Source organism: Chiloscyllium plagiosum, unplaced genomic scaffold, assembly GCF_037043375.1.
Source record: "Chiloscyllium plagiosum isolate Xiang-an unplaced genomic scaffold, Cpla_swu_hap1 HiC_scaffold_14, whole genome shotgun sequence".
Taxonomy (NCBI): domain Eukaryota; kingdom Metazoa; phylum Chordata; class Chondrichthyes; order Orectolobiformes; family Hemiscylliidae; genus Chiloscyllium; species Chiloscyllium plagiosum.
In genome coordinates, this window is record NW_028270152.1 from 80,872,338 (window position 1) to 80,888,295 (window position 15,958).

Below are 15,958 nucleotides of genomic sequence, written 5' to 3' on the forward strand. Positions count from 1 at the left end.
TCTCACCAGGACTCCACAGTACTATGGCATAACCTCTTGGCTCTGAAACTCAATCCCTGACTAATGAAAGGCAACACACGATACACCTTTTTCCCAATCTTATTAATGTGGTTGCCAACTTTGAGGAAGCTATGATATGGATCACAAGGTCAATCTGTTCCTACAAAATGCAAGAATCCTACAGTTAACCCTGTATTCTGCATTCAAATTTTATCTTCCAAATTAATCTCTTCACACTTTTTCAGGTTGAACACCAGCTCCCACTTTTGAGCACAGTTCTGCATCTTGTCAAGTTCCGTTGCAACATAAAACAACCCTCCACTCTATCCACAACTCCAGCAACCTTTGTGTGTTCGGCAAGCTTACTAACCCACATTTCCATTTTCTCGTTGTAGTCAATTATAAAAGCCACAAAAGACAGATATTCAAGAACTGATCCCTGCTGAACACCACTGGTCACCAAACTCTAGGCTGAATACCTTCCATCTGCTTCCACCCTCTGTCTTCCATGAGACAATCAATTCTGTATCCATACAGCCTCATTTCCCTGTATTCCATCCTCGTTAATTTCTGAATGAGCCTGTCATTGGGAAACGCAACAAACGCCTTGCTAAAGTCCATATATACCACATCCACTGCTCTACTTAGAACGATGTGCTTAGTCACATCCTCAAAAAGTTCAATAAGGTTTGTGAGGCATAACTTGCCCCTCACAATGTCATTCTGAAAATCTCTAATCAAACTATAGTTTTCCAACCAATCGTACAACTCTGACTGAGCAGCTTTTCAATACTATGCCCAACACTGACGTAAGGCTGATTGGTCTGTATTTTCCCTTTCTTAAACAACGGATTGACTTTTGACACCCTCCAATCATCTGGCAGTATGCTAGTCGAAACTGAAGGTGCAGTGATCTCTTCCTTCACTACCTGTAATTATTTTGGTTGCAGCCTGTCTGGTCCAGGGAAATTATCTATCCTTATATTTGTATGTCATTCAGTCTGTATTTCACCTCAACGTGCCTGATCCAAGTCCAACTAACTGATTGACTGCTTTCTATTTCATGGCTACATACAGTGCTGTCTTCTTGAGCAAGTACAGTTCGCCAAAATTCTGAGAATCATGACTCCCCTGCTCCTCGAATGCTATCTGACCCGCTGTGATTTTCAAGCGCCACACCTTTCCAATCTGACTCTCCAGTATCTGCAGTTCTCACTTTCTCCATTACGGAAATTTGTCCTCTCTCCATACTGAGCGCGGAAATAGTCACCAGAAACTCATGGTTTGTGGAGGTGACTGCTCAATTCTTTAAAATAAGAATTTAAATTCAACAAATATTCATTCCGTCCCAGAGTGACAGTTGTGGTTCACGGTTTGTGCAGCCTGGTAAGAAACACTGAATGACTGAAGACCTCCAAGGTACACAGTATTCCGGGTTTTATATTCCATGCTGGATGTGCTTTAGGTTCATGCTGGGAGTATTATTGGACAGACAGATGTGACAAGAAAATAAATTGGCAAGTGGAAGCATTGTTTTGCCATTACAGAGATTTCGCTGATGGAGATTGAGACCTGGAAACTCAATATTCTGTAATATGCTGTTGCACAGGAACAAAAGGAAGTAAGGGAGGGGGTGTAAAATGGAGGTGATTCTGCATCATTAATTATGGGTTAAGTTCCTGAAGTAAGGTGGGGCGAAACTTTGGAAGGTTCTTTAAATGAGGCTTCATGGATAGAACTTTGAATCAAATCGATGACACACACACTGCTGGGAATATATTAGAGAACCCCAGAAAAAGGATTTACAGGAGCAGATATATAACAAATTCACTGAGGTTTGTCAGTGTATAATAGAGTAATAATATTCAGGCATATCATTTCTTATCATTTATTGGGTCAGTGATAAATGTTTAAGAGGGAAAAATGGTTTGCAATTTATTCCAGAGAGGTTTTGATATTAGCATATGGAAAATACAACAAATTCCCGTAGAATGCTGGGGACTCATTGTGGGGAACAAAGAAATTCAGATATTCTCGGCAGGATTGAGAGAGCATTATAGGACCACTGACCGTAGAATCATACATTTAAAGTTTGTAAGGAAGAGACTAGACAAAAGGTCTGAAAAATAAAACATTTTTTGATTGAGAAGGCAAATTTTATCAAAGATAAGACAGGATCCAGCCACAATAAATTTACTTTCGGTTGAAGCGATGACAGTACAGGTGGGGAAGGTTGGGGGTTGCGCGGAGCTGGGGTTGTGGAGCGATCAGATGATGAAAATGTAATTGTTGAGAGCATCGGCTCAACATATCATGCAGAAAATGAAATTTAGGAAAACAATCCAAAGAACCTTGGATGTCTCCAAATATCCAGAACGGAAGAAACATAAGGAAACAGAAGCTTTAAGCAGGCATAAAGTAAGCACATCAATGGAGGTACTAGATGAGTATAGAAAGTGTATGACTAAATATTAGCAGGTACGTTTAGCAAGGATCCAAAGATATTTTAACTGTTTATGAAGAGAAAGAGGATAACAATGGATAAAATGGGGAGCGACCAAGGAGGCAGCCTGAGCACGGAGAACAGAATATGTTAAAAAGTGATGTCAATTTGTTTTTCACTTTGTGGAAGCAGTTCTTGCATTCAGGGAGAGTGACAGTGTGGTCCTTGAGCAGATTGATCCAGAAGATGAGGTAGAATTGGCATTTTTTGTGGGTTAAAGAATGCACAATTCTCCAGATCTGGGTGAGCTGTATTTTAGGCTGGTGAGGTGGGTGAGGGAGGAAATTAGAGGCGCTTACGTTATTTTTACTTTTGTTTTGCCTCTGGCCACAGATGTGGTGTGATAGGACAGGACATCATCGGACGTAGGTTCAAATTTCGAACAAAGGTTTAGAAATAAGCCATTGGATTGAAGACCACGAAGTCTACATCAGTGGCAAGGCAAGATTGTAGAAAATTCTGAATGTTGTTGAGGCTGGATAATTAAGTATATTGTAGTCTGAGAGAGAGGCATATTTTTAAATGAGGGTTACGGGGAAAACGCAGGAAGTGGAATGGAGGATTATCAGAATATATATAATCTAATTGAAAGGAAAAGCAGACTCAGTGAGCAGATGGTCATATTGTTGTTCTAATGTCTAATAGTTTTCTTTTAACAATACCCCTTTATTCACTGGAACATCAACCTCTCTTCCTCTGGAGTGAGGCACTGTTCGGAATACAGTCAAAGGATTCAAAGAATTTATAATTGCAGTACAATATTCTAATGATGTAGGGATACAGTACCGTTAAGAGAGTTGCCAATCTAGTAAAACTGCTGACATTGTGCAAAATGTTCAGAACAAGGTAATAACGTAACATTCAATCGAACAGTTAAGTTTCATGTGTTGTCTGGATACAAAACCAAACTCGAATCCAGCCAATCATTTAAATTAAGCCCCAAGAGTTCAGATTCTCATCAAGTTTGAATTTGTATTTTAACTATATTAAAACCAATGAAACAATTCGATGTTTTGGGGATTGAACACTAGCATTTGCATAGTTACCCAGATTGACCAAGAGAACTGCCAAAAATTCAACAGCTGTAGGCTGCCAGGATAAAAAACTCTCCGAGAGGTACCTGGCTAAAGAAGAAGTTTGCACATGCAAAAAAAAACATCGACAGCGACCTGGACAGAAAATCTACAAAGGAAGATACAAAAAGGAGATTCGACAACTGGCTGGATTTGAAAATTGATTGTTTTTAAATTTGACTCGAAGTTTGATCAGACCAGTATTGTGCAGGGGAAGGCAAATGGTAGGTTTACAGGAAAGAGTTGTAAATAGTTCATAGCTAATTATTCTCTATTAGACTTTCAAAAAGATTTAATGTTTACTTTAAATAGTGACTTTTGCGATTTTTTTGCCTCTTGAATTTTAACAGATTGCACCTCGGGCTGATCCGTTTTGATGTTACTGGTTTAAATTAGCCGAAGAGGTTTACATTGCGTCTTCACAACTAATGGACAGAAATGACGAGGCGAGGAAAACGTCAACGTGGATTGGCTGTTGGAATGAAGATTTGCATCAATGCAGTCACTCGTACTCGAAGGAAGTTCTCAGCAAGATACCCTTCAAGGACAAGCTGTCACCTGCGCTGAAGAATCTGTTACGGTGGTTTTGGCGACAAGGCACATTTAAGGCCCGAACACTACATGCCTGTAATATTTCACATCTTCCCTAGACAAAATTAAACTTGGAGGAGTAGACAGGTGTGCTATTGCAACATCTATTGTAAGTAAAGTAGCAAGACTATGCTCGAGAGGGTTCAGCGATCAGCAGCTCAGCAAAACATACATGTAAGCTCCTGTAAAGTCATTTCAGCTTTCCCCTTTAATCTGTCAACAGCTGAGACACTTGCAGCAGTCACATGCTCCTCCTGCTGGAAGTGGGAGCTCAGGGAGATTTCCATCGTCTCTGGTGACTGCACGTGTGAGAAATGGAGCCAGCTATGCCTCCTGGAAGACTGTGTGAGGGAGCTGGAGCAGGATGCACTCTGGATCATCAGACATGCCGAACATGACAAAAATAAAAGCCTCACTCAAGCACCTCCATATTTCTGGACTACCTATTATATCACCGTCACAGGTATCGATCCATGCCCTGAATGCATCGCCGTAACTCGTCAGCCCACATGCATTGAAATAAATGCAAGTTAATCCAACAGCCAGTCCATGCCCCCTGCCATATTCCAGGCAGAGAGTAGCTGGGTGACTACCAGGAAAGGCAAAGTGAGTAGGTAGAGAGTGCAGGGATCCCTATGGACATTCCCCTCGATGACAAGTATGCCATTTTGGATACCGGTTTGTGGGGGTGTGAGCAGTCAGGGGAGCATCAATCGCCAGGTCGGCAGGCACTTACAAGTGGCTCTGGGGCAGAGCAGAAAATGGCAAAGGTAAAGCATTACTCAGAGATAGGAGACATGATAGTTAGAGGGACAGACAAGAGAGATTCTGTAATGGCAAACGGGAACCCAGGATTGTGTGTTGCCACTGCCACCCATCCCCCCTCGCCAGGTGCTGGATCTCTCATAGTGGCTATAGATTGTTTTCAAGGGCAGAGTAAGAAGCAAGAAGTCAGTTTGCAAGTTGGCACAAATAATATATAGAAATAAGGATAAGGTACTGCGGAGTGATTATGGTGAGCGAGGAAAAACGTTAAAAACGAAGACCCCGTCGGTTGTAATCTCCAGATGTATTCCTGTGTCACGTGCTAGTGAGGGTAAAACAGGAGGATTTGGCAGATAGAAGCGAGATGAAAGAATTGGCGTGGGGGCAAGGATTCAGATTTTAAACTTCTTTGGGATCATTCTGAGACAGAGATGTCTGTTCAATTTGTTACTGAACTGGAGGGGGACCAATAACATGGAGGTCAGGTTTACTCATGCTGCAAGGGAGTATTTAAAGTAGATTGGCAGTGGAAACGGATCCTCAACAGTTAGGAGTGTGAGGCTGGAAAGAGATATCGTAATTCGAAATAGTAAGTTGGAGAGACCAGTCAGGCTGGAGCATGATAGTCAGCAAGTATTGCCTGTTGAATTAAATTGCATAATTTCAATGCAAGAGGGCTGACAGCTAAGGCCAATGAACTCAGGGCATGGAAATAACTGAAGGATCATCAATTGAGGCTTTGTGTGTGGAGTTGAGAAATGAGAAGGGGATGATTACGTTATTGGTGTTGTCCAAAAGGTCACTAAATAGTGAACGAGAAGTAGAGGAACAATTTTAGATGGCGAAAGGGGAGACTTGCAGAATAAATACTTTTGTCATCGTAGGGTATTTTAATTTTCTTCATATAATCTATGGCTAAAACAGCGTTAAGTGTTTAGATCGGGTAGAAACTGTCAAGTGTGTTAAGGAAAGGTTCGATTCTGATCTCCTGCATCTGCAGTTCTCACTTTGTCCTCGGGCAGTAGATTTAATCCATGTGGATTTCGGTTACAGCAGAATAGATAACCCTGGAGCGTGATATACCGTGACAGGATGAGGTCAATCTAAACCTCACACCTATAACACTGGACCTAGAACAGATCATGCAGCTTCAATATCCTGTTACACAGCAACAGGCGCAGTCTATTCAAGTCAGTAACACAGGAAATGGAAAATTAAAAACATGACTGGAGTATGGGGTACACTGATTAACAAGAGTCGATTGAACGCGCCAAGCCTGCCTTTGCCTTCAGTAAGATCAGGGCTGACCTAGAACATATAACATAGAACATAGAAAAATACAGCGCATTACAGGCCATTTGGCCCTCGATGTTGCGCCGATCCAAGCCCACCTAATCTACACTAGCCCACTATCCTCCATATGCCTATCCAATGCCCGTTTAAATGTCCATAAACAGGGAGAGTCCACCACTGCTACTGGCAGGGCATTCCATGAACTCACGACTCGCTGAGTAAAGAATCCACCCCTAACATCTGTCCTATACCTACCACCCCTTAATTTAAAGCTATGCCCCCTCGTAATAGCTGACTCCATACGTGGAAAACGTTCTCATGGTCAACCCTATCTAAACCCCTAATCATCTTGTACACCTCTATCAAGTCACCCCTAAACCTTCTTTTCTCCAATGAAAACAGCCCCAAGTGCCTCAGCCTTTGCTCATATTATCTTCCTACCATACCAGGCAACATCCTGGGAAACCTCCTCTGCACCCGTTCCAGTGCCTCCACATCCTTCCTATAGTATGGCGACCAAAACTGCACACAATACTCCAGATGCGGCCGCACCAGAGTCTTATGCAACTGCAACATGACCTCAGGACTCCGGAACTCAATTCCTCGACCAATAAAAGCCAGTACGCCGTATACCTTCTTCACAGCACTATTTACCTGGGCGGCAACTTTCAGAGATCTGTGTACATGGACACCAAGATCCCTCTCTCATCCACACTACCAAGTATCCGACCATTAGCCCAGTACCCCATCTTCTTGTTACTCTTACCAAAGTGAATCACTTCACACTTACCTACATTGAACTCCATTTTCCACCTTTCTGCCCAGCTCTGCAGCTTATCTATATCCCACTGTAACCTGACACATCCTTCCTCACTGTCAACAACTCCACCGACTTTCGCATCATCCGCAAACTTGCTCACCCAACCTGGGAGCCCCTCCTCCAGGTCATTTATAAAAATGACAAACAGCAATGTCCCCAAAACAGATCCTTCAGAACACCGCTAGTAACTGCACTCCAAGATGAACCTTTTACCATCAACTACTACCCTCTGTCTTCTTTCAGCCAGCCAATTCCTAATCCAAACCTCAAATTCACCCTCAATGCCATACCTCCGTATTTTTTGCAGTAGCCTACCATGGGGAACCTTATCAAACGCCTTCCTAAAATCCTTATACACCACATTTACCGCTTTACCCTCGTCCACCTCCTTAGTCACCTTCTCAAATAATTCAATAAGGTTTGTGAGTCACGACCTGCCCTTTATAAAACCATGCTGACTATCCTTGATCCCATTATTCCTATCCAGATGTTCATGAATCCGATCCCTTACAATTATCTCTAAGACTTTGCCCACAACAGTAGTGAGACTCACCAGCCTATAGTTACTAGGTTATCCCTACTCCCCTTCTTGAACAAGGGAACCACATTTGCTATCCTCCAGTCTTCTGGCACTATTCCTGTAGACAATGAGGACATAAAAATCAAGGCCAATGGCTCTGCAATCTCCGCCCTTGCTTCCCAGAGAATCCTAGGATAAATGCCATCAGGCCCAGGGGACTTATCTATTTTCACCCTTTCCAGAATTTCCAACACCTCTTCCCTACATACCTCAAAGCCATCCATTCTAATTAATTGTGACTCAGTATTCACATCGACAACAATGTCCTGTTCCTGAGTGAATACTGACGAAAAGTATTCATTCAGTGCCTCCCCAATCTCTTCAGCCTCCACACGTAACTTCCCACTACTATCCTTGACTGGACCTATTCCTACCATAGTCATTCTTTTATTCCTGACATACCTATAGAAAGCCTTAGGGTTTTCCCTAATACTACCAACTAAGGACTTTTCTTGTCCCCTCCTTGCTGCTCTTAGCTCTCTCTTCAGATCCTTCCTGGCTACCTTATAACTCTCAATCAACCCAATTGAACTTTCATGCCTCATCTTTACATAGGCCGCCCTCTTCCCTTTAACAAGGGATTCCAATTCCTTATTAAACCACGGCTCCCTCACACGACCCTTTCCTCCCTGCCTGACAGGTACATACTTATCAAGGACACTCAATAGTTGCTCCTTGAACAAGCTCCACAGATCAATTGCGCCCTTCCCTTGTAGCCTATTTTTCCAAGCCACACATCCTAAGTCATGCCTCACTGCATCATAATTTCCCTGCCCCCAACTATAACTCTTGCCCTGCAGTGCACACTTATCCCTCTCCATCACTAGAGTAAAAGTCACTGAATTGTGGTCACTGTCCCCAAAGTGCTCACGTACCTCCAATTCTAACACCTGGCCTGGTTCGTTATCCTGAACCAAATCCAGTATGGCCTCACCTCCTGTTGGCCTGTCTACTTTTTGTGTCAGGAAACCCTCCTGCACACATTGGACAAACACCGACCCATCTAACGATCTCGAGCTATAGCTTTCCCAGTCAATATCTGGAAAGTTAAAGTCCCCCATAACAACCACCCTATTACTTTCACTCTCCTCCTGAATCATCCTCGCAATCTTTTCTTCTATATCTCTAGGACGATTAGGAGGCCTGTAGAAAACTCCTAACAGGGTGGCCTCACCTTTCCTATTCCTAACCTCAGCCCAAACTACCTCAGATGGCGAGTCTTCATCCATCGTCCTTTCCACCGCTGTAATACTATCTTTGATAAGCAATGCCACACCTCCCCCTCTTTTACCCTCACCTCTGACCCTACTAAAACATTTAAACCCTAGAATCTGCAACAGCCAATCCATCCCTGTTCTACCCATGTCTCCGTAATAGCCACAACATCGAAATCCCATGTACCAACCCACGCTGCTAATTCACCTACCTTATTTTGTATACTTCTTGTATTGAAGTATACACACTTCAAGCCACTTTCCTGTTTACAGACACCCTCCTTTGAGATTGATGCCATGTTCCTAACCTCCCTACACTCGAGGTCCTGCACCCTAAAGCTACAATCTAGGTTCCCATGCCCCTGCCCAAACGTGTGTCTCTCTCACCCCCACAAAACCGCCTATCTGTGCCCCAAACTATCGAGTTCCCAATAACTATTGCTCTGCTCTTCTCCACCGTTCCCTTCTGAGCAACGGGGACAGGTTCCGTGCCAGAGGCCTGAACCCCATTGCTTACCCCTGGTAAGTCCCCCCCCCCTTCCATAAGTATCCAAAACGGTTTACTTGTTCTTGAGGGGAACGGCCGCAGGGGGTCCCTGCACTGGCTGCTTCCTCCCAGTCCCCCTCACTGTCACCCATCTGTCTGCAATCTTTGGAGTTACTACTTCCCTAAATCTCCGATCTGTGACTCCTCTGCCTCCCGAATGATCCTAAGTTCATCCAACTCCAGCTCCAGTTCCCTAACACGATCTTGGAGGAGCTGGAGATGGGTGAACTTCGTGCAAGTGTAATCAGCAGGGACAACCATGGCATCCCTCACCTCAAACATGTTGCAAGAGGAACATTGCAATGCCTTCACTGCCATCCCTCTAAAACTAAACTTTTAAAAAAAACTAGGTCAAGAATAGAGCAAGCAAAATGCAGCACTTACCTACTTACCACAGCGGATCTTATTATTCGGTTAGAGGAGGTGGGTGGGTGGGAGGCACTACCTCTGTAGTGCCTCGGGTTCCTCTCCCGCACGCATTTGTAGGGAAAAAGTCTATGTAGGTAAGCTTGCGCTACACCAGCTTCCGGGTCCGCTCCGCGCTTTTTTAAAAAAAAAACTTTCAAATTTAAACCATTAAACAAAGGTCACCGAGCCTTCAAGCAGTCACTGCCAAAAAGCTCTTACGTGCTCCGCTGAGAGAGTGAGGCCCAGGCCTTGGAGCTTCGCGCTTTTATAGGAAAAAAAAATCTACCCAGGTAAGCTTTCGCTTACTTTTGGCCTTGATTTCCCTTTCATGCCCAATTGTTTGTGGCTGTCAACTTCCTGAGGTGTCAACATTCGATGACATCCACATCCCACTCCCAAGCATTTCAGTGATGTAGCATCCCTAACTGTCTGGGATAAAGATACCACCATCAATCACTAACATCTGAGAGAAGGAAAGACTCCACAACCATACACCTTGGAATGTTGACATGATCAAAACTATGACAACAACGAAAAAATGACTGGCCCTGCTATCATGAAAATTTTTGATTGAGCAAAAGGTGCCAAGGAGCCTAACAAAATTGAACTTTATGGGAATGAGTGTAAACGGGTTTGGTCAATCAGAATACAATGTGGCTGGTGGAGAGCAATCCTCTTAGTCTTTGAATATCTCTGTGGGCGATCCTCAGTGTAGCTTCCTCTGCACAAACATCATCAGCTGCTTCTTCAATGACTTCCTCTCCTCCATTTGATCAGAGGTGTGGATGTTCAGTGAAGATCACATAAGTTTCAGAACAATCCGTAACCACTTCAGGTGCTGAAGTGTCAAAATCTGGACAACATTCAAGATTGTGCTGTAAACGTGAAGGTAACATCCATTAACAGTACTGCTAGACACTGCTCCTTTCCATAGTATAAAAAGAGACGTTCATTAATCAAGTCAAGCAGGTTTCACTGAAAGTGAGAAAGCCATTAAGCTGAACAAAACTCCTGATAAGACGAGGCAAAACAAATTCACTTCCTCCTACCCATAACACAAGAAGAGACTTCCAAAATATGGTGCATCCTAAGTAGAAACGCAGGAAGCTGAAAGAACGCAAGACTCCAGGCAGCATTAGGTGTTGGAGATGTTAGTGCCTTCGGTATAACCCTTCTTCAGGGCTGTGAGTAAGGGTTAGGGGAGCTACAGCTAAATAGACAGTTTGGGGGTGCCAATAGGTGAACACAGGTAGAGGATACATCCAGTTTGGTCGATGGGAGGAATGAATCCGGTTGGTAGCTGGAAGAAGTGTTGGTCAGAGGAATGGATGAGAGGGTGGGGCTGGGGATGTCGTTGGGGTTTTGGAAGGGAGGTTATTTGAAATTGGTGAACTCACTGCTGAGTACTCTGGGCTGCAAGCGGCAGGGGTGGCAGATACGATGTTGCGTATTGGTTTGCTGTGGCATTAGGCAAATCCAAGGATGGCCATGTCAGTAAGGGATTGGGAGGGAGAATTGAAAAGACTTTGAGTGGGAAACAAGGTCAGCCCTTATGGATCAAGCTGAGATGCAGAACAAAACATTCCCTTAATTTAATTTGGTTTCGCCAGTGTAGAGAAGACCACATCAGGTGCACCAGATGCAGTAAACTAGGTTGGATCCCACCACCTGACACATCTTCCACAAGAACCGCTTCCTTCGCTAAGCTTTGGTTCGTGCAACATTGCCCACCAAACCTTCCAATCCCACTACCAAGGTACCTTCTCCTGCAACTGGAAATGATGCATCACTTGCTGGCACACCAAATGCCTCACCTCCATGCGGTGCACCAAACACTCCTTCCAGGTCAGACAGAAGTTCACCTGCCATTCTTCCAGCCTAGTTTACTGCATCAAGTGCTCCCAATGTGGTCATCTCAACATCAGGGCGACCAAACGCAAACTGAGGGCACATCCGGGCCCGCAGGGCAGACCTGACTTCCCTACCTCCACCCATTTCAATTTCACTTCGATTCATTTTCGGACCTGTCCATCATTGACGTCCTCGGTTGCCACAGTGATTCAGACCACAAAAAAGGATGCACAACACATGATCTTTCGTCTTCAGCCCGGAGGACTCAACAATTAGTTGTCCCGTTTTAAATAGCCATCCCATCCATGCCCCTACTCCATTTCCAGCACTACTGCATGTCTTCAATTATAACTAACGTCCATGCCTTCCAGCTACCAACCGGATTCATCCCTCCTATCGATCAACTACTTTGCACCCACAATTTTGGTCATCTGTCTTGTCCTCAAAATTCTCCTTATCTCCTATCACCAACCATCACTTCCCCCTTTATCTGCAGCTCCCCCTACTCCCAGCCTAACTCCTGAAGAATGATTACACCTGAAATTTTGACTATGCCCCTTCTGATGCTGCCTGGATTGCTGTCTTCTTCTAGCCTCCTGCTTGTCTGTTATTACTCAGGAAGACGAGGAGTCTCGTCAGCATAACACGTTAGTAAGCAAGAACCACGGATTTGCCCAATAAAGTCCAACAACTGTTTCCCTGGGATGAGAGGAGGACATCCAGACGCTCAAGACACTAACAAAGGAAATGAAATGTCCATTCAACCCCTCCAAAATGTTACACTGAAACAGGAGAATGTCCATTGATGTTGCCACATGATAAACCAATGAAGCAGATTTTGCACTGACACTGCTGCATCTTCTTCCTGCTGGCTCCATTGCTGATGGTACACATGTGTTACATTAATGATACCGTGGTTTGCTGATGGTTGGGAGGGAAAGCGAATGGTTTGTACCAAGCCGCAAGGCATCTTCCGTTCATGAGAAAGCTGGTTCGTGTTCTGTATGAATGTCAGAACCTGGTGGGAATGGAGAACTTTGTCAGAATGTGGCTGCTGACAGTTTTGTGAACAAAATGACGCTTAGTGCAGGGTCACACACTAACTGCGTATTGAGGCGGCGTGAATTCATTCATAACCTGGAACTCTGGGTCAATTAACATGGTTGCTCCACAGAGCCATGGAGCAATCATAGTATCATAGAGCACTACAGCACGGAGACAGATCCTACATGTTAAGCTGGTCAATGCCCACCAAAATGGTCATCCATGCTAACCCCATTTGCCTGGACATGGCCCATATTTTTCCAAACCTTCCCTAACTATATTCAATCGGAAAAGCATATTTTGCGGGAAACACGTTATATTTCACACTATCAGTGTTTTGCTTTGGAAATAATGAGTGTTGGTCCATAACTCTCAAGTTTTAATACAATCACCTTTTATTCTTTTTGTAGTGTTCCAGATTACACACTCATTTCCTTCACACTCTTCTCATGGTACTATCAACACTGGGATTTGTCTGGTGAAACTCCTTTACGTTGTCTCATTGTGACACGGAGATCATTCCAATAAAGAAGAAAGATTCTGCACACTCTGCCCCAGATATTGTCTCAGCAGCACTCTTACACTGCAGGAAGGTGTCTTCACTCCTATACTTCAATCATTTTGCAATGAAGGACAGCAATTTACTGTGCTGATTACTTGCTGCTCCATATGATTTCTGTACATGACTCATACCAAGGCACTCAGTTCTTTTTCACCAAGAACACTTCCCATCCTCTCACCATCTCATAAATACAAAATGAGAAGGATAGAATATTTTGCTAAATCATGTCATTTCCCAGCTGCGTTCAGTTTTGATGCATGGTCAGTGATCTCAAAATGCCAATACTGCTTATCTCTCGAACTGATGCTGCCAAATCTGCTCAGTTTCACAGGGATTTTCTCTTTCTTTTTTGTTTCCGATCTCTAGCATCATTCTTTGTTTTAAACAACGTTTAATTTTGTTATTACGCTGGATGTCTGCATCACTGGCAAGCGCAGCATTAGTTGACCGCAGTAAATACCATTCACTGCGAGGCCAATCCTTAAGGTAGTACACAGCCAAGGACATTGTTGTGGTTCTGAAGTCAGTCTTAAGCCAGACCTGACAATAATGCTAGATTTTTGCAAAGGGTATCAATGAAATTGATAAATGTATAGACAAAATGCCGGTGGCGTTCTGGTTGATATTCGCGAAATTTGATTTTATTTCCAATTGCTGTCATTTTGCTTTATGATCTGACCATCTCTGGCAGGATGTGAAACAATGCCTTTAGTGTCATAACCTTTGCCTCTGAAATAAATGTCCAGCGACATTACTACTCTGACCAATGCCCCTGTCATTAATTTAATTTCGAGACAACAAAGTTGTGATCGAATTTTTTTCAACTGCTGAGAAGAGAGCTGGAACCATGAAGTCTGAATTTTAGCAAGGCATTGATGTAGTTATTTTTTCAGCATCAGCATTGACGCCAAGATGGGGGCTGAGAATATAATTGAGCTCGTAGTGGATAGGTTAGGTGATGGTGGGAATACCGGGTCATAAATCAAATCAAGGGGAGAAAAGTACTTTGGGATTGTGAACAGTCTTGTTCTCAGGTGTTTGTGAGGCCGGGATTGTGGGCGGTTATGACAGTTGTGAGTAATGAATGCCGTTTGCAATTGAACCTGAAGGCAGTAGTTTCCGTCTTTGCCAAATATATTTAACAGAAATAACAATGAAGTTCATCACGGTTTATGAGATTAATAAATGGATAGAAATGGAGAGACTTACCAGGAACACCAACAATAGCGAGGATGGGATAGCAGCTTGCCTGAATAATCAACAATACACCTAATATCCGATCTGCTAATGTCGACCAAGACGAGGAAAGATAGAAAAGACCAGCGGAAATGCTCCTGGCAATTGTTGCCGCATTCCAGTCTACTGTTCTCAGATTCTGATCCATTGTTGGTTCATTCCATTCTAATGTTCTCAGATTTTGATCCATTGTTGGAACATTACATTCTACTGTCAGATTCTGGTCTCTCCTCTCCCTGTCTCTGCAGTTGCTGATCTCTGTTAGTGTCGAAGCTGGTGCATCTGCTGCTACAATTGGATACAGCATTGCAAGAAGCCCCTTTCAATAGAAGAGGGAAACCCTCCAGTGACACTGTTAGCATCCATGGAGACTGACATCAATCACACTCACTGAACAAACAGTTTCAGTTAACTCTTTTCAGTATGATTATTTCAGTTCACAATAATAACTGTACTGGGTTGGATTTTGACGTCGCTGGCTATTGATCTTATCTCCCATCAACAATTGATCTAACGAAGACAGTGGGGAGGGAAAGTGATGGATATTTTGTTTTCACAGGCTACATGATGCTGCTATCTTGTCCGTTTGCAATGCTGTAACCGCTTAAAGCCCCCCCCCCCCCACCCCTTCTCTCCCTAGAAAAATGCAATCAAGTAACTGTTACTGTGCTGATCTCTGCTCCTCCTCCAGAAGAGGTGACAAACTACAGGTTATCAATGGACACATTTACGGTGACCATAAAAGGATGGTGTAGATTTGTCTGTGCATTCCTCTCGCTGCTCTAATAAGGCAATGCTGTATATTTAACACACGATGCTCTTCATCTTGTTATATATACACTGTAAACCCACAAACACCTTAATGTAGTTATTGTCTTTAAAACAGTATAACGTACATTTTTTGACTTCGGTCCAAAGATAAATGTGAGATTTTGTCACAAATCTGGTCCCTTTCCAAGATTATGTTGTCATTCATTTTTTTCAGAAAGTTCTAAACGACCCAAGGATCCAACATGCCTCCGGATGGAATGGTTCATTGGGGCTCTTCCGTTTATATGTAACAGATAATGCCTCGGAAGAAGGCTTTCAATTCTTGTAAAAATGTTTCAATCAACATTACTTTGATATGCCGCTGTTAGACTGAGCTGGACAAGTTAAAAATCACAGAACACCAGGTTCTATTTCAAAAGATTTATTAGGAAGCACTAGCTTTCAGAGGGATATCCTTCCGGTAATGAAGAAGCAGTGCTTCTTAATAAACCTGTTGGACTATTACTTTGTGTACTGTGGTTGTTATGTAGATATAACTAAGTGGAATTGGCCAGCTCTCGAGCTGTGAAAGTCAGTTCATTTCGAGGTTAAGGTCCTAGGGAGTGTTGCTGAACAAAGTGACCCTGGCGTGCAGGTTCATAGCTCCTTGAAAGTGGAATCGCAGGTAGATAGGATAGTGAAGAAGGTGTGTGGCATGCTT

The 15,958-nt window shown here is 43.4% G+C and overlaps 1 protein-coding gene across 1 annotated transcript in view; it reads right to left on the bottom strand.

Moving 5' to 3' along the window:
* LOC148147998 (putative G protein-coupled receptor 139) overlaps positions 1-14,677 on the bottom strand; it is a 69,446-nt gene extending 54,769 nt beyond the window's left edge. The window contains exon 1 of the mRNA XM_087993984.1: positions 14,461-14,677. Coding sequence (XP_087850110.1) covers positions 14,461-14,677 — 217 coding nt within the window. The remainder of the gene's footprint in view (positions 1-14,460) is intronic.
* Positions 14,678-15,958: the final 1,281 nt, after the last annotated feature.